Source organism: Echeneis naucrates, chromosome 23 (assembly GCF_900963305.1).
Source record: "Echeneis naucrates chromosome 23, fEcheNa1.1, whole genome shotgun sequence".
In the NCBI taxonomy this organism is placed as follows: domain Eukaryota; kingdom Metazoa; phylum Chordata; class Actinopteri; order Carangiformes; family Echeneidae; genus Echeneis; species Echeneis naucrates.
Window position 1 is genome coordinate 4,800,017 of NC_042533.1, and position 24,845 is coordinate 4,824,861.

General features: G+C 42.1%; 1 protein-coding gene across 1 annotated transcript; it reads right to left on the reverse strand.

Annotated features, from left to right (window-relative positions):
• Positions 1–2,102: 2,102 nt before the first annotated feature.
• dcn (decorin) lies at positions 2,103–21,043 on the reverse strand. The gene is made up of 8 exons (XM_029495193.1): positions 20,788–21,043; positions 13,324–13,559; positions 8,960–9,072; positions 7,714–7,927; positions 6,244–6,357; positions 5,726–5,819; positions 5,030–5,168; positions 2,103–3,618 (listed from the first exon to the last, which is right to left on the reverse strand). Exons 2-8 carry the CDS (start codon positions 13,538–13,540, stop codon positions 3,418–3,420), a joined length of 1,092 nt encoding a protein of 363 aa, XP_029351053.1. The 5' UTR covers positions 13,541–13,559; positions 20,788–21,043; the 3' UTR covers positions 2,103–3,417.
• Positions 21,044–24,845: the final 3,802 nt, after the last annotated feature.

The following is a 24,845-nucleotide window of genomic DNA, read 5'->3' on the forward strand; positions in this document are numbered from 1 at the left end:
ATTTGCAGATTGAAGGAACCATCTGCATGAATCTGTGGCACATCTGTGTTTTGGCCTGATCGCAGCACTCGTTGCTAAAGCAGCTCAGGTTGCTCTGCTTGCATAAATGACACAAGACTCTTAAGCTGCAGATGCACTCTGACATGCATGTGGAAGCGCACAGGCTGGAATAAGCATCTGAGCACCATCGCTGTGACTCAAGTTGATGGAATCACAGTTTTACACACTTACTTTGAGCTGTTTCTTCGCAGTCACACATGCAAATATAGGCAGACAGCCAAAAGAAAGTCTAAACACTTATCGTCTAGAAGATAGAAGTAAGTTTAGGAGATCAAGTTGCAATGTGCTCGTGTGTGTTTCAGGGGGAGAGGCAGAAAATAGAAAGTGCTGTGCTGATTTCGACCACATGGGGGCAACAGATTGAAGTACATTAGGTACATTCATCGCTGTACTGAGCTCACTCTGAGGTGCTGGGAGGAGAGCCAGAGCTTAAACACTAATGCTTTTCAGACTGTACTTATCTTGAAATAAATAAATAATATCAATCGGAAGGAGCGCGGAGCCAGTCATAACTCTTAAATGTCCTCGTCTTTTCCTAGCCTCTGCAATATTGGATAGTTCATTTGGATTATATTGTAAATTGATTCACCACATTTATTGTTTTAAAGTGAAGGCGTCATCCCAAAAGTGACAACTGCTACTACTGAGCCTTGGGATGAATTAAAATAAAAAATTTATTCGGGAATAGATTGTAGAGTAGAACAGTTTATGTAAAGTATCACGCTTTACATCATCAATATCAGTGGTTAATAAGACAATATGGTGATAGACTATCTTACTTACTAGTTTAAGAGGGGATAAAGTGGAAAATCTTGTCTCTACAGATCATTCATCACACTGTACAACCTGCTGCAGAAGCTGGAGGCTCAACCATTGCATGTCTCCTGGGAGTGCTGTCTTCTTTCTTTAACCTAAATATTCCCATTACAGTCACGTAAATGACCGACTGACTGTAAATCAATGATGGCTCAGAGGCCAGAAATGGTCCTTGTGCAAACTTTTTTTTTTTTTTTTTTTTTTACACCTCAGCCCAGAAAGACCATCAATATGAATTGGAGGCTGCAGGAATGTGAATTCCTCATTTTTAGACTCTTTGACCAAGTGTTTTTACTCACCACAGGACCTGAATGTGGTAATCCGGTTGTGAATTGATATACATTATTGCCTCCGCAGCAAGGCCAATGCATTCTGGGCAGGAAGAAGTAGGAGTTTGTGAAACTTGGAGCTATGACACCGTCACTGCTTTAATTTACAATGCCAAAAAAAAAAAACAAAAAAAACAAACGTAGCTAAGACCCTCCTACTCCTCAACAGCTAATACCTGTAATATGCTGAAACTTGCACTTGATGAATTGCTCCCATGCTCTAACTTTTTGGCTCCAGAAGAAGCAGCTGACCTATATTCCCTCTCTGACAAGAGTACAGTGTGTTGAAACATCTGTACTTCATCGTTACCAGATGACAAGAAAGCAGCACTTTGTTCGGGGACACCAGATTAAGGGTCTGATTACAGTGAAAATGATAGATGACTTTTGAAAAGTACCCGAGAGTTTGAGGATGTATAAAACCAGACTTCTTTTGAGTGTATTTTTTCAAAACACAGTTGCCAGCTGGTTAGACCCCCCATGAACCTGCTAGAGTGAAAGATGTGTTGTTTGCGTGCCGTTCACTTCATAAATCTTACTGGAAAAATACAATAATGCGCACAAATATTTCACACAGATGGAACATTCTCGAAACATTTCAGTTCATCTCTAATTGAGCCAATCCTACAACTTTATCGCACAAGTCTTTGTTCAGTTTTCTGCCAGTGGTTTGTCCCTTGGTGGATGACGAACTTTTACATGTGTTTGTTAGTTTAGGTGAAGGTGTCTCATCACTATGTTTTACCTGTGCCTCCTCCCGACCTTGTTCGCCAGGAAGTCACTCGCTTCAGTGTGCTGTAGTCCCCGCAGTATCCATCCAGTGACTCGCAGCACAAACATCCATGCACATCACTGATAATATGCAAGTTCTGCTCATTTACATCCATCAAAAACTGCTACTTTTTCCATTAGTATTTTTATTTTGTTCAGGACACCTTAGCTGGAGCCCCTGCTCCGGGAAAAAAAAAAGAGGAACACCTTTGTTGCTGATATATTAAGTCTGAGCTATGGTAAGTGCTTGTGCCTTTAGGTGATGAAAGGTTTTTTTATACAGCATTTATATACAGCGTCTATACATATAACATTCACACCAACATGGATGCCGCAGTCATGAAAGTCCACATGCATCCTCCAATTTGTCTTTACTCTTGAAAAAAAAAAGAAAAGAAAAAAGCGCCAGGAAAACATTGAGAGACATACATACACGCATTAACAAGAGATTCCAGAAAGTACCAGGTTCAAGTTGAAAGGCAAAAAAAAAAAAAATTAAAATTAAAATAAAAAAAAAAAATAAGAGCATGCATATAAATCTTTGGGAATGGCTTCTGTTCAAAACATACATGGTTTATTCTACATTTTTATAGGCTATTTTCACCTTTTTTTATGGAACAACATACATAAAGAGAAGAGCAGGGGTTGGAATGTGATGAAGAAAAACTAAATCAACTCTGGAGTAAGCACAAGAAATCACAATGTGATAGAAGTCACTGTTGCCTTTATCTCTACTTGAATTGAGCACAACACAAATAGAAACTCAGTTCTTTCATGGAGTGCATCGTGGTAATGTAACACTCTTAATGCTATTCCTAGTACACAGGTAATATCTAGTACATTCTAGTATACCAGTTGTTAAAGGTACGGTGAAACACAAGTTAACCCCTCGCTGCCTGCTCTACAGGTCAGCTTTCTCATGGATAATGGTCGAAAGACTGGGACTTATAACATTTTCCACTGAGTTACATTTTGAATCTTTTTGGTCAGGGTTCACCGCTGAATTTCAATTTTTGTCCACTGAACGAATGGCACACACACACACACACACACAATATGTTACAGCATGAATGTGAGAACATATTTGCAATGTTAATGCATGCTAAACTGGTCCTATGAATGATGTGCTGTGTGTGAGAGCGTCACCGTAGTATGCTGGTGTTTGCCGCAAGCTGTGTGTACTACTGCTGCACCAACCTCGAAGCTAAATAATGAAAATGATAAGTTGTGTTTGAGGTCCATGTCCACTGAAGTTTTGAAATGAGTGTGTGGATTAATGATATCATCATTTAGGGGGGAGGCAATGCTGGAAGTGTGTGGGGAGGGGTGGGGGGGTAAAGGGTGTCAGTGTTGTGGGGCTGTGGTCAGACACGCACACTTACAAAACTTTCACACACTCATTTACAAACACACTCTTCCTTGCGGAGGTGCTCAGGACTCTCTACTTCTTCCTGTAGTTGCCGAGCTGGATGGCAGAGCGGTCAAAGACGCAGCGGAAAGTGACCGGCTGAACTTCCCAGTAAGGCACGGGGTTGCTGAACAGGCTGATACCAGAGTACATGGCCTTCTTGGTGTTGAAGCCAGGAGGACAGAAGTCCTCAGTTCCCACAGCAGCAATCTTGTTGACATGGAGGTAGACCACCTAGAGGAGGGATTAAAATAATGACAACCTTCTGTCACTGACTAGGATGTGGATGGCAATAATTTAGATATTCCAAAATAAAGCAGATGAAGTGGATAATGATATGTCACCAAATGAATAATAACAGCTTTGTTTAACTGAGACCAGTGAAGACAAAAAAAAAAAAAGAGATTTCATGTATGATCATTTTCCTCCGTACCAAAGAGCTGATGAAGACTGATGCTTGAGAACAAGCATTTTCATTTTCTATTGGAAAAGCAGAAGCGCATAAAAAATATATAAACATGAGTGACAAGAGTGAGTACAAACAGCATGTGGCTAAGCACTTTGGAGAACAGCAGCCTTCATCATGCAGCTCAGAGGGTGATGAGAACTACGAAAAAAAGGAGGGAGGCTGGATAAACTCAGTGGGATAGACGATACAAGGCTAATTATAGAGGTCAGAGTCACCCGATCCAGAACGGCAAACTATACATGGAGAAAGGTCATAATGAATTACGACTGGCAACATACTAAAGTCGGCAAAAGACAAAAAGAGCTTAGAATATGAAAATAGCACTGAAACTAAACACCACATTAAGTCGCATTGGATATGCAGCTCCTAAAATATGAACCTTCCTGAGCACCTGCTTTCAGTTTATAGACTTCTGTTGTGTAATCGAGATGCCACAGCTCCAGTTTTTAAAAAGTCTGCTTATGTTTGTATATCACAGACCTTCACGTTCATAGTGACCATATTCCTTTTTGGGAAACGAGTTAACGAGTTAAGGTCTGAACCTTCAGTTTAAATTGAACAGTAAACAGTTTGGGAGCAATTTCATCTCTTCGCTGGGCCGTATCTTCCCACCAATTTGGTTCGTTATGACTGCTGAGGACAACGCCATCAAAAGTTGACAGCTGAATCAATATATAACCTAAACCTACTAAAGGAAAATTTCCCCAAACGACTTCATGGCGACGAGATCGATGCAGCAGTTACTCGGGCTTGAGAGGCCCAATGGCATGATGAAATAATCTCAGACCAACCTGAAGTTAAGGGCTCTGGAGTCTGGTCTGTTTAAACTCCTCTCTTCTGTCAAAGTCTGTAATACTACAGTACGGCGTTCTCTTCAATAAACAAACTAAACGAATCCATATGACTGCTGTTATGGAAGCTTTGGTCGACTTGTAATCCAGCAGTGTGATTCCAAACAAACCGAATGCAGAAATGCCAGAAAGCAAATTTTTTCCAGTATAGTTTACATCAAAGAAAATTACCTGTGTGAGATCACACCACAACAAAATGAGTTACACAACTCTGACGGGTGAAGCTGAGTTCATTTGCTGGAACTAAACGTTTACAACAACAATATATTTTGTGACGTTTATTTAAAAACAGGATTAATAACTCTGAGGTCTGGAAGCAATGTACCTGGATGTACTTGTGGTCCTGCAGGCCTGGAGGGACGCTGGTCAGAGCGTTGTTGTCAAGATGCAGCTCTCGCAGATGGGGGACATTAGCCAGTGTGCCGTTCTCCACTGAGCTGATCTCATTGTAGCTCAGACCGAGTCTGCAAGACGAGCAAATTGAGACGGTTAAATGTGCAAATATGCACAAGAGTGAGGACACAAGAGTACTAGCTGCATGATTGGAGAAATTGAGATAGTTTCATTGTTTATCCCCTTCTGCCAAAATTATAGCAAAGAAAATTGTAAAAGGACAAAGCAAAACATCATCATACTTTACTCATGCTGCAACAAAGCCCTCTTTGTTCTCATTTTGCATGTCATCTTTTCTAAATAGTGTTAGCAATTTAGTGAGCAAACCAGTTATTTTGATTATCCAAAAACTACCGTTTAGGTCTTAGATTTTATTCTATAGTAAATCAGTTCAGTGGTGACTCTAGAGCATGCGTTCTCAGTCAATGTGATGCATGCCAAACCAAAAAATAAAGACAGAAGGCAAACAGTCAAACAAAGTTGTGGTCCATATGCAGGACATTTAATGGGCTGCCATTTTGGCCTTTGGCAAAAATTTTGATAGTCTGGCTTTAAAACTCAAAGGCAAAAAGAAATGGTCATGCAAAAACAAAGAAGTGCTTTGAAGAAAAGCTGTGATTTTCAGTACTTAGCCAGGTTCCTCAGGCCTTTGAGGCTGTCAGCTGTCACTTTGGTGATCTTGTTACTATCCAGGTGGAGCTCAGACAGAGAGCTGGGCAGACCTGACAAGAAGCGCCACAAGACAACAATTATCTTCTGCAACTAAGTGATGACTGGAGGCAGTTAGCTTTGTACCTTGATGGCTAGTATGACCTGAAACCACTTTTACAGAAAGAAGAAATTGATAGTGAAATATCAGCTCAGTTATCAGGGTGGCTAATTCCAAGCCCGTCAAATGAAATTCTTTTGCGGCAGCTTCTCATTACATGTATCATTTTACTAAATACACATAATTTAGTTTTGAATAACCATGGAGTGCAGATTGTGGGTGTTTTTGTTGTTGTTCATCATTGAATCCATTGTTTCACTGTAGGCGTGAATCTAGAGGATGATTTTTGTTGGCTAAGCCTGACTGGATGAAACTCAGATTAAGCCAAATCCCCCTAATTTAGGGAATATTTGTGGAACAAGATATCAGCGTCACACCTTTGGGGATCTCTGTGATGTTCGTGTCCGCAATGCGAATGTAAGAGACCCTTTTCAGATCAGCAAAAGCACCAGCATCAATGCCAGCACTCTTCAGAGGGTTGGACCCGAGCTCTGGAAAAAAATTCAAAACAAAAACAAAAAAACAGTAATGAATAAACAAAAGAAAGAAAGGAACATCAGAAGTGGAAGACGCCTATGAAGATAATTCCCCTCCTGGTGTATTACGGGAACATAGAACTGAGTCATGAGTAAACAAAGTCTTGGGCAAGACAAAAGCTTGTTTGTAATGCAGCCTTTGTCCATGCTGCATTCCCCGATTTGTCAGGGAGGGATTATAATTCTCAAACCACTGCATTTTAAGATACTCAGTCATCACTTTCTGATCCAGCAGTGACACTTTTTTAATTTGTAAGAACAGAAAGTTTTAGTTAAATATTAACCATGAATTCAACTTTCCTTCTGGTTGCATCGGCCTTTACTTCCAAATGAAAATGGATTCCACTGACTCTTCCCAAGATCGAGCCAGGGTTATATATTAAATTGCAGTATGGTCAGGTCCACGTACGGCACAGTGACGGCCTTTTAATGTCTTACAGCTGCTGCAGATGCACCAGTTTGACCTGGAGGCAGCTTTACATTCAGATACATGCACTTTTAGCATTTGAATGGCTCCAAATATGTATCTATGCCGTCTTGTGTGTTTAAATACATCTTAATGGTACAAAAATGCCAATTTCTTTCTATAACAGGCTAATAGACACTGGCCAAAGGCTGAAAGGGGAATTTACATTTGGGTAAAGCTTTTCCCACGGAGGTGCTGCAAGTTATGCATGTGGCTCAGTCTGTTAGTCCTCAGTAAAGGAATCTGTGCCCCTTTTGACATTTTTCTTTTATCATTTGTGTGTCCACCACAGCTGAAGTATGAAGAAATCAACACACATCCAAGTCCAAAAAAAAAAAAAAAAAAAGTCAATAAATAAAAAGTAAATTTCTGCGTGGCCCAAAAACTGAGCAAACAACCAAACGACTTGAACACTGCAGGGCGCCAATTTTCACTTATGTTATTGCACAAACAAACTGGCGATATTTCAAAGACCCACTGCTCCTCAGACAGGGCTTTAGGTTATTTAATCTGGGTTTATGGTGCAAGAAGGACGTGAAAATTGAAGTCCTGCAGAGTGTAAGCCATTTGTTCGTTTCTTACATTTTACAATGCAATGTTTGCCCTTGTGTTGTACTCATTAGTGCGCTGTTATAAAACATCAGTGCGTCACAATTGTTTGACTTCAGAAGAGACAAACAGAGATGAAAAGACAAAAGAAAATGTCTGAGCCGGGATTGTTGCTATAAAATCATGCCCATACCTCGGCAGATGTGACCTACTGCTGGAAAATACGTGGCATCCTTTGTCATCTCTCTTCAAACTCCCATTTTTAGAAAAATCAAAGAGTGTTTTGCGTTTCATACCCATGACGATGACATGGGACATGCCCTGGAAAGAGGCCTTCTTGATCTTTGTGATCTCATTCTCGTGGATGCGCAGCTCCTGCAGGCTCTTGGGCATGTTGGCTGGCATTTCCTTCAGCATGTTCTTAGACAGGTAGAGGCGCTGCAGCTTGGTCAGAGGAGTCAGGGCCTTGGCGTGGATGATGGTGATTTTGTTGTTCACCAGGATCAGAGCCTATAAAGAGGAATATCAGGGAGATTTGTTTTTTGCTCCATGAGCTGCAGTGGACCCTTTACCACATTGTCTTTGGGTACTTAAATGCTAGACGAGATGAATTCAAAGCAGTAAGCCTGGCATGAAACCATTCATCCAACAGTGAAGTGAAGTCAAAGCTACAGTTTTTACTGCTGTTTTTTTCCCCCCTCCATTCCAGTCTGTTCTTCTTTAAATTTGCATTATGCAGTTTCAACACAATACTTGAAAGTTTACATGTTGCCGGTGCCAGCTGAGCACCATGGGACTTTGAAAAGACTGTAAAAAAAACAAAAAACAAAAAAACCAACCCCTGTACTTTCCAGATGAGTTTCAGGCTGTGTTGAGATGCGAAGCCAAGTTCAAGGCCGAGTAATGCTTAATGCATTTTTTAAGGAATCTCCACTCTTGTGCAAGCAGATGCCTCATTTTGAGCTATGTGGTCCAGACCCCCTGAGAGCCCATTTACATTACAGTGGAAACAGCTATGGCTGTCAGACGCAGGGATTTATTACTATGTTGGAACGCTACAGAGGATATCCAGAGGTGTGAGACTGGGAGACTGTGAGGCCCATGCACCTGGCGACTGGGGGGAACGGGAGTTGCTGGGATTCATTATTTCTGGATATGGTATGAATATGGGAGGATGAGTGTGGTACAGGTGGCTGAATGGAGGAATAGGAGGAGGAGAAGCGAAGTCAAGAGGAAGGTGGTCATGGTGACTGAATGGAGTTTTTTGCTCGATGTATTGACAGACTTTTGGCAGCAGCCTCATCAAAGCTGGTGTAACTTCTTCCAAATCAGCTTCCATCAACATTTTCCCTTGTTGCATCTGTCCTGACAGCACAAATAAAATCCAACAACCGTTTCCCCGCGGGGATCATGAGGTTTTCATTCCAAAGAAGGGCTGCGTTTGGTGTAATGCTTACATAAGAACACATATTACATAACCATAGGACTAATACGCAGTGGATTGACATGCAGCTGAGCAGATGGAAGTAAAATGTTGCTTACGTGGAGCCCTTTCAGATTCTTGAAGTCGTTCTCCTTGATCTCAGTAATCTTGTTGTTCTGCAGGTCTAGCAGAGTGGTGTCGTCAGGGATGTCCCCAGGAACGGCCTTCAGACCTGACGGCGAATTTGAAATGAAACGTTGTTCAGTCAGATCGGTTTGGGCTAGCATAATCCAAATGCAATATTAATATAATGTATTATAGAAAAGTGAAGTTCTGTTAACAACACACACTTTCCGTAAACCAGAAATGAATACAAAATTGAACAGTAATTCTTGAAACTAATGTTCAAATGAACACCAAGGTTAAGAAAACCAGGATATGAATTTTGAGTTGATTGTGGATGTTTTTTTTTTTTTGTTTTGTTTTTTTAAAACATAGCTACATTTCTTTTTAGCAGATGTAATGTGAACTGGTCTTTAAAACACACCCATCAGCAGCATTCCTGATATAATGCTAAAAGACCGACACGATGGTTCCACGTTCTGGGCAAAAAGGCAGCGGTCGTTGTGGCTAAGCTAATGACTGAACAATCGTTGCTTGCATGCAGGGTGTAGTGTATCCAGCTAAAGCGGAGCAAACAGTTTTCCTGGGTTCCGCATGAACACAAACATTTCTGCTAGTTAAAGTTAAAACTGTTTCACTTGGAAAAGTTCAAAGTTTTTGTTCTCCTTTTTGTCTTTGAAGTGGGCAAGTCTGAGTTGAAAAAAAAATAAGGTGATGTCATATTTCCATGTATTAATCTGAGTTTTAATCAAAATCTGATGACAGTTGTTTGGTTTATGCGCATTTGCTGGCATTGTTAGTCAAAGCAGATCGCACCACACCCATACACTTCTGATTAGGCCGATTTGCTGACTTGTGTAAATCTCTTAATAACCCGGTCTGTTCTGTTTTTTCCTTAAATTTTGACTGTTGGATATTTAGTTGTCCAAAGTTTTCAGCGCTTACGTACTGATGAGGACGGCACATACTGAAGTAAGAAGAATCACATGTGGAGTAACAGGATAAAAACGGTGTGCTTCGCAGCGTGCTACTTCAAGTTTCAACGACGGGGACTTGCAGCGGGTTTTATGGTGACATTCCAACGGGACCAAATGACTATTTGATATGCTCCGAGGCTCACATGGTGGAAATGGACCTTAAAACAAATTTCCTCTGGAGTTAGGAAGAGACTGCATACCTGGACACTGAGCTCATGCAAAGGCGTTTTGCTTGGACTTAATTTTTGGCACATCATGTGACATACAAAATGGCATCTGGAGTGAAAGACCGTTCGGTTGAGTGGACTACTTTTTCTTAAAAGAAGAAGAAAAAAATTAGCAAAGACAGCTGCGAGTTGTTGTATATGCTCTTATGCATCTGTGGTAACCCAAAAAAAATTCATAATGTACAGTTTACATTTCAGAGGAAGAGGCAAAAATAAACTGTTTAACAAAGAAGCATACACTCTGTGTCTCCAGATGTATGCCTGGGTGCGTTTCGTCCTAAAAGCTTGTGATGTCTTCTGTTCAGCTCACCCAAACATTACTTCTAGCTAGCTCTCTGCTTTTCTGTCAGCTTTTCCAGCTCAGCAGTGGATGACCCACAAACCATCACAGCTGTTTGTGGTCGCCACCGTCATTACGGCACCACATGTCTTACCTCTGTACTCGCATACACACTCTTTTTTATTGTTCCTGCGTTCTCAGCCTCCTCTTGCTGCAATGTAGAGAATTCCTCTTTTAATTTGTTGCCCATCTTTATGGGACTGTGAAACCAGTTAGCTGGAATTTCATTTAGCAGACCTTTTCTAGCCACTGTAAACTCTAGTGTGTGTTGCATCAATGAGAAGCTTTGTGACATCCAGCTGTCAGAAGTCCTCAAACCACAAGTAATTTTGGACGAATAATTTATCAAAGGGCAAAATAATTAACAGGGGCGACAACAACATGAACTGACCACCGACCAACTTGGCAGGAAAAAAACAGGACGACTCGGACTTTTAGTCTCACCCCCGCTATTATGGTCATTATAAATGATACATATGTAATAAAGTAATTGGGACACCAAGTGAATGATTGGCTTGGACGGGACTTGTATGGGCACTTCCAAGCTTTAATGGCAGTGTTCCTGGTGCTGATCTGCTTGTCTGGAGCCTGGTCTGGCCGTGTCATCGGCGCTCACATTGCCTCATTAGTTTAAGTAAGTTTGGAATTTTTGGTGGGTCATGTTGAAGTGTGGGCAGATTTGACTACACAACTTCCACAAGACTTGCACAACATGACACTGAGTAATGAGAAGTCGTTGATTGTGCAAATGGTGAGCAAAACTTAGAACTTTAATCAAGAACAAACGAGGTTGTCATCTTTGCCAGTAAAACCTCTAACAGAGCTAGAGATGAAATGACAACATATTTCAGGCTCAGGTTAGATTTTCTCCTCTGAACACTTTAGTTGTCATGCTGCCAGCTGAGGAAAATCCACATCTACAAAAGCTAAAGAGCATTTTGGGATGGCGAGCAGACCCTTCCTGCCTTGCCCAGGCCAGTGTGCGTGCGTGTGTCGGAATATATATGTGTTTATTCCTGTGCGTGTTTGTGTGCATGCCAGTAGGTCTGGGGAACAGATGGAGGCTTGGGGCCAATGTTGCTGATGAACAAGTTGAGAATGCAGCCGTGGAGCTGGATATCTGGCCAAAGTGCTGCTTACTGACGGCTGGGGCCTCTGGCTGCAGCTCTGATGTAATGGAACTCGTCTTTTCCTGGACTTCGCTTTCTCCGTCTGACTGTCTGTCGCTCTGACTCTTCAGCCACCTGTCCATCTAAATCTACCTGCTCTGTTTATTGCTCTCACTTCTTCTGTGGTTGTCCTGAATTTGTAATGTTCGCTTCATTGTCCCAAACCCAGCTGCTTTAAGTTTACGAAAACAAATGCTTAAGAGTCTTCTCCTCTTTTAAGTTGATCCTCCTGCTTTGTTCCACTATGTCCCTCCCTCCCCTTCTCCTTCATCTGTCTCCATGAAGCTCGTGCCCCTCCCTTTGCAAACAAAAGTGGGGCCAAAAAACTATCAAGCCCAACTGTTCAGCGAAGCCGTTCTATGTAATAGATGAAAATAAACGTCAGAGACTGTGATTGATGTTAATGCGATTGATCTGAAGAGACAAACAGGATTGATAAACTTCTAACACCAAAAGATTACAACTGAGTAAACTGTTGTGGCTGTGCTGAAGCAAAAATTGGACTTAGTAATTGTAGCCCGGGTGAATGAGTCTTATATAGCATTTTTGGTCCTGGGAGTTGTTCAGGGCCTTCCAGGCTATCCTTTAATCTTCACTGTTTTTTAAGAAAACTATTTGCCCAGAAAGGGCAAATAATGTAACTGTTACAGGAAGTGAAACAGACTTACATCTGGGAACATTTAACTTATCAACACTGGTGTCCTGTTCTCTGGATGACTTCACAATAATGAGGAACATAATACACCCCTGAAATGACCCTGTGGGTTCGGGTGAGCTGGTGGAGCCACAACAAACGTACAGTAAAACTAGAGCGGACACTCGTCTCACCTTTGCCTCTGACCCATCGCAGCCAACTCAGCTGCGTGGATAAAGAAAATGGATGTAAACAAAAGGTTTCAGAAATCTTCACTTGCCTTTTCACTTCAGATCAAACCGCAGTGAGTAATAAAGCTCTTAAAGAGTACAGGCTGAGCTAGCATTAGCAGTTAGGTACTTGTCATTTGTTTGCTTTATTTCTCAAGATTAAAAGCACAGAACAGAACGTCCCATTCTGGAGGGGAAAAAAGAATTCCTACCCGGATATGTTCAGTTAAACATAAAAGAAAGAAAGCTGCTGATAAAATATTCATGATGTGATTTTCCTCATTAAAACCTTCATTTATACACATTTAATGAGCACTGGGCTTTTATGCATCACGGAAGATACCGTCATCTGTTCCTTTTTATAACGAAAAGTCAGACTTTTAGTCAGACAACTCCCGACTTCCTCTGAGTGAAATATATTAAGACAAAAGAATTGAAGTCTAAGTTATACTGACATTAGTTTCCAGTAAAAACACATTTCCCTCAGAATCAGATAATCAGTGATAAATGATTCATTGATGCTAATAGGCTTAAATTATAGGGCTTAAAAACCAGAAAGTCAAGAGAGCATCTGAAACACGTTGAGATTATGTGTTGGATTAGTTTAGTCTCTCTGTTTGTTTATTTCTCCAGTGCACATTAAAAGTCTGATTCAGGATCAGAAATGAACCTTTTATTTTGATACCAGCCCCCTAAAATTCTACTCTTGTGTGGAGTTTCCATTTTAACCCCGTGTGACTCCATGGTGAGCATATCAAGGATCAGGTGTAAGTGTTGTCTTACCGAGGTCAGAGCACTGGATCACACGAAGGTGGCATTGGCATCTGAAGGGACACTTGGGGGCGACAGGCATGATGGGGAAGATTGGCTCTTTCTCTCTCACCTCTGGCAGACCCGACCCCGCCTCATCCTCCATCATGAAGTCTAGAAAGCCAGACTGGCGGAAGGGCAGAGACCAGCAGGCGGTGACCAGGAGTAGAGAGAGACAGGCCGACCTCATGGTGCTGCTAGCAGGGAGCCTAGAGGAGGAGAGGTCAAAGTTCAAAGGTTTGGGTGGATGAACTTTGAAAACAATCTGTCTATGATTGCTTCTTCAAACTATCTGTTTCTGATTGAATGTTATGATCGGAGGGAAAGCAGGCAGAGAGAAGAGGGAAAATAGATTTTCAGGGTGGCAGTGATTCAAAGGCAGGCCGATGTACGCTGTGTGAGAAAAAACAGGAGAAGTCACGCTGACTGAAATGCAGAGAGACAAAGGGCAAAGGTTAGAGGTGGGGGCCAGAAGGTTAAACACTTGGGTGTAACAGCTTAGTGAGACTGGTTAAATGAGCTATTTAACTGGTCAGTTTCTGGCAGAGGGTTAAAGGTGAGAGAGGAGGGCTTGGTGCTAAGCCACATGAGAAAATTACACAATATTACTCTGAACAAGCCTAAAGGAGGCTTAATGTTTGTTATTTAGGAACACAGAGCAAAGAAAAACACCGTTCTCACCATCCGTGAATATAATTTTAAGATGGTAATTATACTTTTCTGTTTATTTATCAGATGGTTTTATGTCCTTGTTCACATACACCTTGAAAACTATAAAAATACCACCAATAGAGAATCCCTGTAGTATAAGACTCACCAATCACATTTCCTTTTACCCAAATGATCAACTATATGATTGCTTTTTACAGCAGAGGAAGAAACAACACCGACTGACGAACATCTGCATTAGCTTTTACTCAAATACACATGAGACATGTCAGGGCTGCCACTGTAAACTGCTTTACTACAGTTTCTACTGTGAAGTAATAAATCACTGGAATGATTTGTACTTCATGTACTTCATGCCGTTTTGTGTGCGTCAAAGTCAAATAAAAGCAAAAACAAGCATCCGGAGTCACTTGGAGAATCCCGCTCCCTGAGGCACTCATCTATTTCTAAACATCTCCTCCACTCAGTTGATACACACACGCACGCACACACACACAGACACAAACACACTCAAACTCAAATTTAGTCCGGCCTTCCATACAAACTCTGTAACCTTTTTTACACAGAGACCTAGCAATCTACTCGTCATGTGTAAAGCCAAACGTTGCTCCTTCCTTCTCGGTGCCACAATAATTGAAGGGCACATTTGAGCCACGGCTGCGAACAAATGATTGGGCAGAAGCCGGTCTGCAGCCGACCTTGACTTGAGCATCATGACCAGGATCGTGAAACTGACCCAAAACCATCAGTTGGCTAGTGTCGAAAGTAACTTTATACTGGTTTATATGGCCTGTGTGCATATGCATGATGCTACGCTGGATTTTGTTTGCTTTCTGTGCATGTTTTTATACCTTTATATGTGCACATAGTGAAGGATTGAAAATGGAAGCAAAGTTTAGTGGTTTGGTGCTGTTGGTCTGAGAATGAGGGGGAAGCTCGAGAGAGAGATGTACTGATGTGTTATCCAGGTTGGTGTTACATCAGGTCAAGGGCATCGTGGCTGGGAAAGACTTTCTGCACAAGCAGTAATTATCTTCCTTGTCCAGAAAACACACGGCGCTTTGACACACTGTACAGCCTGAGTCCAGTGGTTAGAGTGCTTTCGTACAGTATGGGCTTGAAATCCCTTCTGTTCAGAAGGGGACTGGTGTTGGATGGGATATCCCTGCTTTTTGTTGTTTATTTTTTCCCTCTTCTTCTGTTGCTATGAAATGGAAAAAAAAAATTGAAAAACACTCAGAAGGGTGATTTCATAACTCGGCACTCAGAGCCTAGGATTGGGCCGTATTGACGTTTAATGCAGTTTTTCCACTTGGAAACATGGACTCTGTACTGTAACAGGAGGTGATGAAATAAAGAGGCCTGTTCTGAACATACAACAGAACCAGAAGGACATGTTGTCCTAGTTGCTCACAGACTGAGAAATCTTGACTGTGTCAGGCTGTCTTATCTGAGAGTAGCTGAGGGTTCAATCCAACAAAAATCTTGTCTGCAGATTTGGCAGGAATGTTCTGTACTCCTTTTAGATTTAGGGATGTAAAGAACTCTTGGGTCAAATATTGTCTGTAAATGCATTTGGAAAGTTTTTTTTTTTTCCTGAAGAATAATTTCTTCCTTGCCAGTCTTGGAAAGTCACTTTATCAAACTTTTAATATGGTGCTGATGTTGTGAACTCTTCACATCTGGCAGATCGTGGAGGCTGAAAGTGTACCAGCACTGCGTGAGTGTAACAGAAGTGTCCCCATGGATTAATGACCTTTATCTCCCTGCTCTGACCTGCAGCTCAAAAGCACATAAACACATATGCATGCTTATGTGCCTTGTTGCAGGATGTCAAGCCTCTCTGCATGTGTCCGGTCATCAATCCATCAACCTTTGTCCATAAATGTTTCAGCGGCTTCTAATGCGAGCCAGACAGTCAAGAAGATAAAGCACGGAAAGAAGAAAAAGGGGGTTTTCTCAGGCTAAGCTCTGTGACCGTTTAATGACTGCATCGTTACTGCAAAGGCAAGAATTACTGCTACTTTGTGAGTCATAATAAGATGCAGGAGTTGTTGATGAAAGTAAAACAACACTTTGAAATAAAACCAGGAAAAAGGAATTGAAGAGATTTACTGGGATTAGTGTTTGTGGGTATTAATGAACAATTTGTAACAACAGCTGCAGAGCGAACAGTAAGTGGTCCTAATATTACCGAGTCTGGGGATTTGGATGTAGACCAGGACGCTGCAGATTAGGGAAATGTATGACTTTGAATTAACATTAGAGTAGTGATATAATGGTTTGTCTGTGAAAACAAAGGTCACGCTCACTTAAAAACACAGAACAAGTAATTATAGCCAAATGCAAACTTAAAAAAAAAAAAAAAAAGGCAACAAAAAGTTTAAATTCAAGTTTTCCACAGCTTCAGGGCACGGGTGAACCGCTCAAGAAGGTGGATGAGACCTGCTACGCCCCAGGCATCAGCTCTTTCATTACAAGTCTGCTCAGATGTGCCCACAGGCTCTGGAGGATGGCCTGCGATAGCGGGATGCTCCCACCTCGAGACGCACACACACGTTTGAAAATCTACTGAAAACACAGCACACACTTGTGTGCGTGAGTGTGTTTGTGCATGCTAAACCCAGAGGGCTCTCACCGCAGCATGCTGGAACATGACTGGACCATGTAAGCGGGTATCAGAGTTTCAAATCCCCTCACAGCTCTCTGTTGAGATAAAAGCCATCCACGGAAGAATCCTGGTGATTACACCGAGCTGGAAATGAAGCCCTGCTGTTGCAAAAGCTTTTTAGTTTTGGTTTAGGAAATATGATCCAACTTCATTTTCAAACTGATGCACTATTGTGGTGAAACTTTTTGCAGTGAATTTGATATTTGGCCTTCAACTTTTGCCAAGTGTAACATCTGTATTATTTGCACCAATGCATACATATTCAAAGATTTTAATTGCAATCGATCCCAAAGTTCATAATGTGTCGTTTCAGTGAGGATTCGTTCTGTTCATCATGGGCAGTATCATGTCAAAGGAAGCTGAAAATGGGACAAGCTTTTCTCACGAGTAGTAGACTGACTCTAATCACTGCAAATGTGGCAATAAATGGCACACAGTCAAGACTCCTACTAGAGGACAATTAAGAATTATGCAAGAATCAAGTACTGTAAACCTTCAAATAAAGGCTAAATTTCAGACACAAAGGACAATGGAAGTAACCCTAACCCTCAGTGTTGAAGAGACAGTGTCTCACACTAGAGCTGGAGAAAACAGGACAATGCAGCTGATGTATTCAGCTATTTAAATTTGACCTAATTCCTATCAAGTATTGTTGGACGTTTATAATTTGTTTAGGGTGAAGAGGATTTTGTAAAGCCAGCATGCAGCCATTGCTGAATCAGGAAAAAGAAAGCTGCTCTGATGTTATTGGTGGTTCAAGGTTTCTCAGAGAGTTTCAAAAGGCTTTGAGCAGGCAGCAGACGCCTGTTGAATTGCTGCATGTGGAGCGATGCTAAGAGCAACATGCATAGGCAGCTGTGAAAAGGTTTAAGATGTGTTTTCAGAAGATTTAGAGTTTACCATGTCCCAGAAAAGAACATGTGGTAAATGGCACACTAATCATCTCTAGCTCCATTTCTTGTGTCTCTGCAAACGGCTGTACGTCAACCCATGTCTGACAAGAAAAATAGAGGAGGCTGACATTTCCTGTGGCGACGGCATCCTTGTCAATTCTCTGGTCTCCTGCTTTTTTCTCATTGCACTCTCGTCCCTCCCTCCACTTTCCCCAAGTCTGGCCCCAGCATTACTAATGATTCCCAGACAGGATGTAGAGCTTGCATAAGGGAGTAAAGTAATTTTCCCTCCTTTTGCTTTGTCACTCTCTCCTCTTTGTCACAGCCTTTTTGTTGCAACTAGCTGTCCTTCAAGCTTTGAAAATCTATGAGATCCACATTTAAAATGGTCAGGCCAAACTTTCATTCTCGTGTCTGAAGCAGAAAAGAAACGGGTTTGAGCATCAAGCGTGTTGTTTGTTTGATTCAGCAAATCTAATTGTGGTGCAATGAAAAAAATCTAAATTAGACAGACGCAAACTCACATCCCACCCTGCACCCTTTCGTTGTATACCTCTCCCCTCCCATCTGACTCTCCACAGGCCCACGTCTGCCTCTGCAGAGTGTCTGTCAGCAATGAATCACTGGAAGGTATTTACAAGGCCACAGGACATTTAAAACACGTGTGGCCTTTTTAGCCCATCAGCAAATGAATGTGAGCTCCCCTCCCACATGGCTGCACAAACACATATTCTCAGACACATACGCCTGACTGATAACAATGCAAAGATGTAAAAAAAAGTGTGATTTTATGAGCGCTTCCTTTGGCTGGTGTCTGAGCAGTGAGTGGTCATTATTTTCAGTAAATGTCAGATACATGGGGGGGGATTTTGTGAGTGTGAACATGTGCATCTGAGAATATGCATCCGCACAGCCAACATACAACCTCAGAGCCAAAACATTCCTGAAAAATGAGAGGCCAAATCAGTCATGTCTGGGAAAAAAGCCATCCATGCTCCCATATCTGCCTGCATGGGAGGATCTTATCTTCAGGAATGCCCAAGAGAAGCAAAAATCAAGAAAAAAGTGGGAGACACGTAGCTCTTGAAGTATCAGCCTAGGGTGTCTTTAAGTGTGTGACGGTGAGAGCCATAGCATGAGAAAGCCAGCAAGTGGTTAAACCACATTTCAGCTGTTCCATGAGAAGAGCTGTCAGCCCGCCATCAACCTCAGTCCCATTATCAACAGACTGCGCTGCAAAGACGTGGACGAACTGCCCAACCTTCTCTCCCTTTCTTCTCTTTCCATCTCCTCCTCCCATTTTTAAGCTCTTTCCTTCCATCCTCGGCTTTCCTCCCAAAGCTTATGGTATTCCTCTCTCTTTCTCTGTCTGACCCTTAAAACTCTGGCCAGAAAGACTGATATGTGGAACTTTCTGGTATTCCAGTGAGCAGAAAGAGGGAGAAAAAAAAACTTTCATGGCTGATATCCATTCAATTCCATTGTTCTACTGCTCTTATTGACCCAGAGACTTGAAGTCCAGATGGAAAAAATGAAGCCCCTGAGTGCAAATCTGGGCCTCATCTCCTCCAAAGCTTCCGTTCCCTCATTCCTGGTTTAAATGCTAAACATCTGCTCAGAAGTATGAACTAGTGAGTAGTGACTACTTTTATTGATCTGAAAGTATATCTGGGCAGTGCTAATCCTTCCTTCTGCCTCCATTTTATTCTGAGTATCACTTCATTGTGCATCGTTTATCTCAGTTTTTCCCCTTGTCTGTTTTCTCTCCGCTCCACTCAATACAATTCAGTGCAGATGAACCTTTTTAGTTCTTTCCCCTGCTGGCAAAAAGGATGTAATGAGTTATCTGAGAGTTGTGTGGTGGCTTGCCGGGAAGCCTTCAGACCTCTTTTTGATAGAGGAAGCTGTACCATTATGGGATTAATGGCTCTGTGCGTTGCCAGGTACAGCTTTTTTTTTTTTTTTTCATCTCCTCTACAAAGCCTCTCACTTTAAGTTGCCCCTAGCAATTTGGGTCGTGTTCTGCTCCTGCGTAACACAGCAGCCAACGCCACGGTGCATGAAAAAGGTTGACACTCTGAGAAGTAACAGAGCCAACAGATAAGAGATTGGGGTTAAGGCAGTCTGGTTGCTGTCTCAAAGGAGCTGCTGGAATGGAACGTAAGAGAAGCACCAGAAACAACTTTTCCAATCACAGCCTTGACGAGCAGTAATGGGCTGAATCAACACAAAGAAATCCTCAGTGTTGTTTCTCTGCCCTCATTTCCTTGTAGACAAACGGACAGAAAGTAAAGGGGAAAAGTGTAAGGAACAAATTAATAAAACACAAAAACTTTTCCCTGATACTGTAAAATAAAAACAAATAAAAGAAATCTATCTTAGCTGCTCTTCCACTCAACACTTGCTGATTTATGCATCAAGCTAACACACTCATGGATCTAACATAATGAACGCACTTCCAGTCATTCCAGTCACATCCAATCAATCAAGAAAATTTCCGAACATGGATACTAAGGAAAAAAAGTGCAATGCAAACTGGGTGAACTGCTGAAAGTAATGCACGGCGGTCAGTGGTGGATACTTTGGAGATTGTAGATTGTGCATTGAATAGTGGGTCAGAAGAATAAGGCTTTTGGCAGAGGAGTGAGGTACCAGCATCAACAGCACCACCACACCCCCTTCCCTAGCCGCTGCTCTTTCACTGAGCTGTATGCAGACTGGACTGGAAATGATTAAAGGTTTCTCATCACAAAGCCAAGAGTGCTGTGGGAACAAGACCTGCCAACATATCTGGACTACACACAACGCGCACACACACACACACACACACACACACACACACACACACACACATACAGGCTGTATAGAGGCAGAAGCAACATAATGTATGAGTGAGTGTGAATCAAACAAACTCAAATCCATTTTACAAAAAAGAGACTTGCACAAATGCACAAGCAGTTATGTGACAAAATAAAATAAGGTCATTAGCAAATAATGAGACTGATCATTAATAACAGACTCCATCATGTTTGTATTTGTACATAAAGTCTGCACAATCCAATAAAAACTGAGCCACCATCTAAAGACTTGTCTCTCTCTAAAAGGGAGTCCCAAAGTAAGACTTAACTTCCATATTCCTAACCTCATTTCAACCATTCATACCCCTATTCCCCTCCCCTCCCTAAAGTTAAAAGTTTAACCTACCTGTTCTCAGTGAAAGTAAGGCAAAGAGTGCAGAAATGGGGGAGAGGAGCTTGACTCCCAAAATCCAGTCGAGTGGGGGGATGAGACTGAAGTGGCTGCAAGGGCCTATGGGGTAATTGGACTCAGAGCGTGTGCAGCCAAGATCAAGCAGGTGTGCTCTGTCACAACAAGGGGAGGAGAGAGAGAGAGGAAGGGAGACAGAGGAGAGAGAGGGGAGAGAGACAGAAGGAGGGAGGGGTCCGACTGCCGAGCTCCTCTAAGGACCGAAACAATTGGTGGAGAACTTCCCCCGTTTTCGCTCCGTGCTCCAAAAAACAGCTGGAAATGGTGAAGGGGAAGAAGAAAAAAAAAAAGGGGGGGGGGGGGGGGGGGGGAGAGAGAGAGAAAGTGCAAGAAAAAGGAGACAGAGAGAGGGAGGAAAAAAGAGAAAAGAAGAAACAAGGAAGGAGAGAAGAGAAGGAGGCAGCGATTGGACTGTGACATCTGGTAATGATAGGTCCTGTGTGCAGCTCAGCTGAGAACTCTCCTTCTCCCTCTTTCACACTGCCCGTCATTCATCCTCCTTCAGACTACACTGACTACCCCCCCTGCAAAAAACAAAAGTAGCACACACACACTTTTGTCACTTGCTTATTCCACGTGGTCTCCTTTGAGCAGAGTCTTAGTTATTCTACCTAATCAACTATTTTGTTTTTTCAGCTCATCAAGAATTATAATGTGAAGCAACGGCCATACTGTAGATTTCAATAAGTTGAGCTCCAGGTTGGAAGAATATGGGGATTTTCATTTTGTTTTTTTGATAGGCTGATTTATTATGATCCTTCCAAGATGTGCAAATGGGATTTTATTGCCAAACCAATGCATGGAGTGTATTTTAGATTTAGCAAATAAAAACCACAGCTTTGAATTTACACTCAATTATATGTTTAGGCAAATAAAACCTTCACGATGCGCTAGTGAAACAGGAAATCATCTAAACCACATCATTGCAATATCAGCAGATGATTGTGACAGTAGTAGACAGCAGTTAGTATGGAATGATGACTATACTGTCAGCAGCTGCTCCTGGTTTAAGGCTCATTCAATTGAACTTTGTGTCCATGCTGGGGAGGCTGTCTGAATCTGATCCACTACTACGTCAAAGTTTCACCATATAAATATATTGTGAACATGAGGAATGAACTTTGGCACTTCAGCCCTGCAAGTTGATCACTATGGGAAGTGGTCCATAGCAGGAAGGTGGTGGGGACCGCCAACGTTGTGTTGATACACCCTCTAGTAACCATGAATGTGTGTTCAGTTTTTGTGCCAACCCATGAAGTAGAACCAGAATCTGAAATGGCTTACTGTTGCCATATTTCACAAACTTTGATCTGCTACAAAAAGGGATTAGGCAAAAACTCTGCACTGGCATCGCAGGTTGGACTGGGCCAGCCGAAGCTGGATCTAATCAGGGAAACAGTGGGGGGGGGCAAGTTCAACTTCTGAATTAGCTGATGTTGTCACTGGCAGCTGGTAACGTGAGACTCTCTTCCTCTATCTGCTTACTTACAGTAATTTACTCTGGAAATGATGATCCCTGAAGGGAAATGATGATACCTCCAACTAAATCTGACTTTTCCATACAGTCACTCGCTGATGCGGGTGTTTGATCAACCTCTCTTTGTCAGTTTCACTCAACCTTAGGGCTGGACCTTTAATAGCTTCGGTTTCAGCACACCTGTCACACCTATCACACCTGCATTGGCTTTCCGATGGTTTCCCATCAGATCCACGCCACGTCACTTCTCTTCTCGTTATTTCAAAAAGGATCAAAAAGGACAATCGTTGGATGACTTTGAGCAGGGAAAAAAAGACGACCTCCCTCAGCTGCTCTTTCCATTTGCCTTCCCTTCATCTTTTACTCTCTTCAAGGCAAAAAAGGATCAGATAGCAGGAGAGCAGGTTTCGTCCTGTCTGGCTCTTCTTGGCGTGATGGTCTTTCTGGAGAAAGCAAAGGGCAGACCACACACAAGGATGGCCCAATTGTGTTGAAATGGTCCATCTTGATCACTAGGAAGCTGCTAGCTAACATGCATTTTATGGCCAGGGGTCCAAGGAATCTTTAACAGATTTAAATAAGCTCAAATTGGATCCAGAGAAGAAACAGAGGAAGAAAGAGAGAAAAGGAAAACACCAGCATGGAAAGAGGTCAGAGGCCAGGAAGATTACAGCATTATGTGAGGTAGTGGATTTAGCCAGGTGTCCAACACAAACTCTGAGATCATACCTGGCACAATTTTTAATAACGGGGGTCGACAGAGGTGAAAATCCAGTCTGCATCCTTCAAATTCTGGCAGACACACAGGGGAAAAGCAGGCTCTTTATATTAAAGAAGTGATTTTGCCTTGACACGTGGCTGTTGTGGAGACGTGGATGTGGTTTCAGAGATCTAACGTGTGACCCTCTCATGACTGGGGACCTCCGCAGAAAAGGGAAACTTATTCCTGAGAATGATATCTGACATTCTTCGGGCAAACCAAAACAAAATGTCTTAACAGAGAATCAAAAGGGTGCCAAATTACAAACATATTAGTTAACGCTACCCTGCCACCTTGGTGCTCAGGTGTTATTATCCCACTGCAGAGACAAAAGATAAGCGAAGAGGCAGAAGTTTCAAAGGACAGTGAAGGGTGGGATGTGATAAAGGGGTGAAATGAGCTTAGAGATGTCAAAACAGAGCAGGGTGAAAGAATCCTCCTTTTTACAGCGTGGCATTTAAGGCAATCTCAAATTTTGCGAATGAAAAGCTTTGGGAAGATGAGCAGAAGGTTGCAGGTATTACTGATTTTTAGAAGAAACAAACTTTGAAAGAGAGGCCAGAGAGTCCCCACCAAGTTGCGATCCCTCTCTTTTTTTTTTTTACAGGATTTTCCAAAAGTAAAAGGGCAGTTCAATGATCTTTATGCTGACAGTTGTGATTGTTGGAGAAATTAGAGGTCCTCCCCTTAAGTTAGCAAAGGGTTAATGTTAGCACTTCATCTCAGGAGGATATCATAAGAATTAATGTAGTGTTGTACTGGTTAGCCAGCTGTACTGGTTGCAGACGGCCATTTTTGACATACATTGAGCCATATCGGGACTTCTTCTTCTGCTTTGCCTGCGTGGACACGTTCAGTGGCACTAGCCTGCATTTCATTGTCCTGTCACTCAACATCTAAACAAACTAAACACATGCATAATTTTGTGGAAAGAGCCTTAGGCAATATGTACGCTCTGCTTCACCTCAGTATACCTACTGGTGTCTCTATTACTTGGCACTCTGCCTTCCATTTATACAACTTTTTTTTTCCTGCAAAAAGAATCTGTCTAGAATATTCCCCCCGCCATTTTTTCCAGGCCAAACCTTCCTTACAATGCCACTGAAAACACCACCTCGTACTACTCTCTCACAAAGACTCTTCTGTGTAATACAAATGATAGGGCAGCAACAAAATCATCTCAGGCCCAATAAAGTCAGTCAGTGACACCCCAAAGTGAAAGGCTGTATGAGAACATTTATGGAAAGACAAGGTGTAAAAAGGCTATTATGGGTTACTGCTTTACGTCTGGGCAGGTTTGACAGACTGAAACGAGACAATGGGTGTGGTTCAGATTGAAGACATAGCCACAGGCAACGTATACATGAGCAATTTGTTTAAACATCCATTCATTCATTCATCTTTCACTATCCTATTCATTTCTGGGTCACAGGGGGTGCTGGAGCCAATCCCGGCTTACACTGACTGAGGATGGGGTCACCTTGGACAGGCCACCAGTTCAAACCTGTGATGTTCTTAGAGTGGGGCAACAGCGCTAACCACTATAGTCAAACACCTTTAACTTTTTTGCCATTTCTTTTTTAATCCATGTATTACAGCCAAGTAAAGCACTATTTCCCAAAGAGCCCAACTTCAAACAATGTTTTGAAATCATGCGGACTACATTGTGTGTAATCAAACTACAGAGTCTCTTGTGTGTAGTTGGACAGACCAAATGCTTCAGCGCCTTGTGGCCGTGTCCTCTGTTCGTAGATCATA

Bases quoted from the DNA above. Each gene is read 5' to 3' on its own strand.
- dcn (XM_029495193.1), bottom strand. From the start codon at position 13,540: ATGAGGTCGGCCTGTCTCTCTCTACTCCTGGTCACCGCCTGCTGGTCT. The intron at 5,169-5,725 runs GTACTGAAAATC...CTCGTCTTGCAG, and splicing joins GGCCTGAGGAACCTGGCTAA to ACTCGGTCTGAGCTACAATG. The intron at 3,619-5,029 runs GTACATTGCTTC...TCCCTCCTCTAG, and splicing joins AGGACCACAAGTACATCCAG to GTGGTCTACCTCCATGTCAA.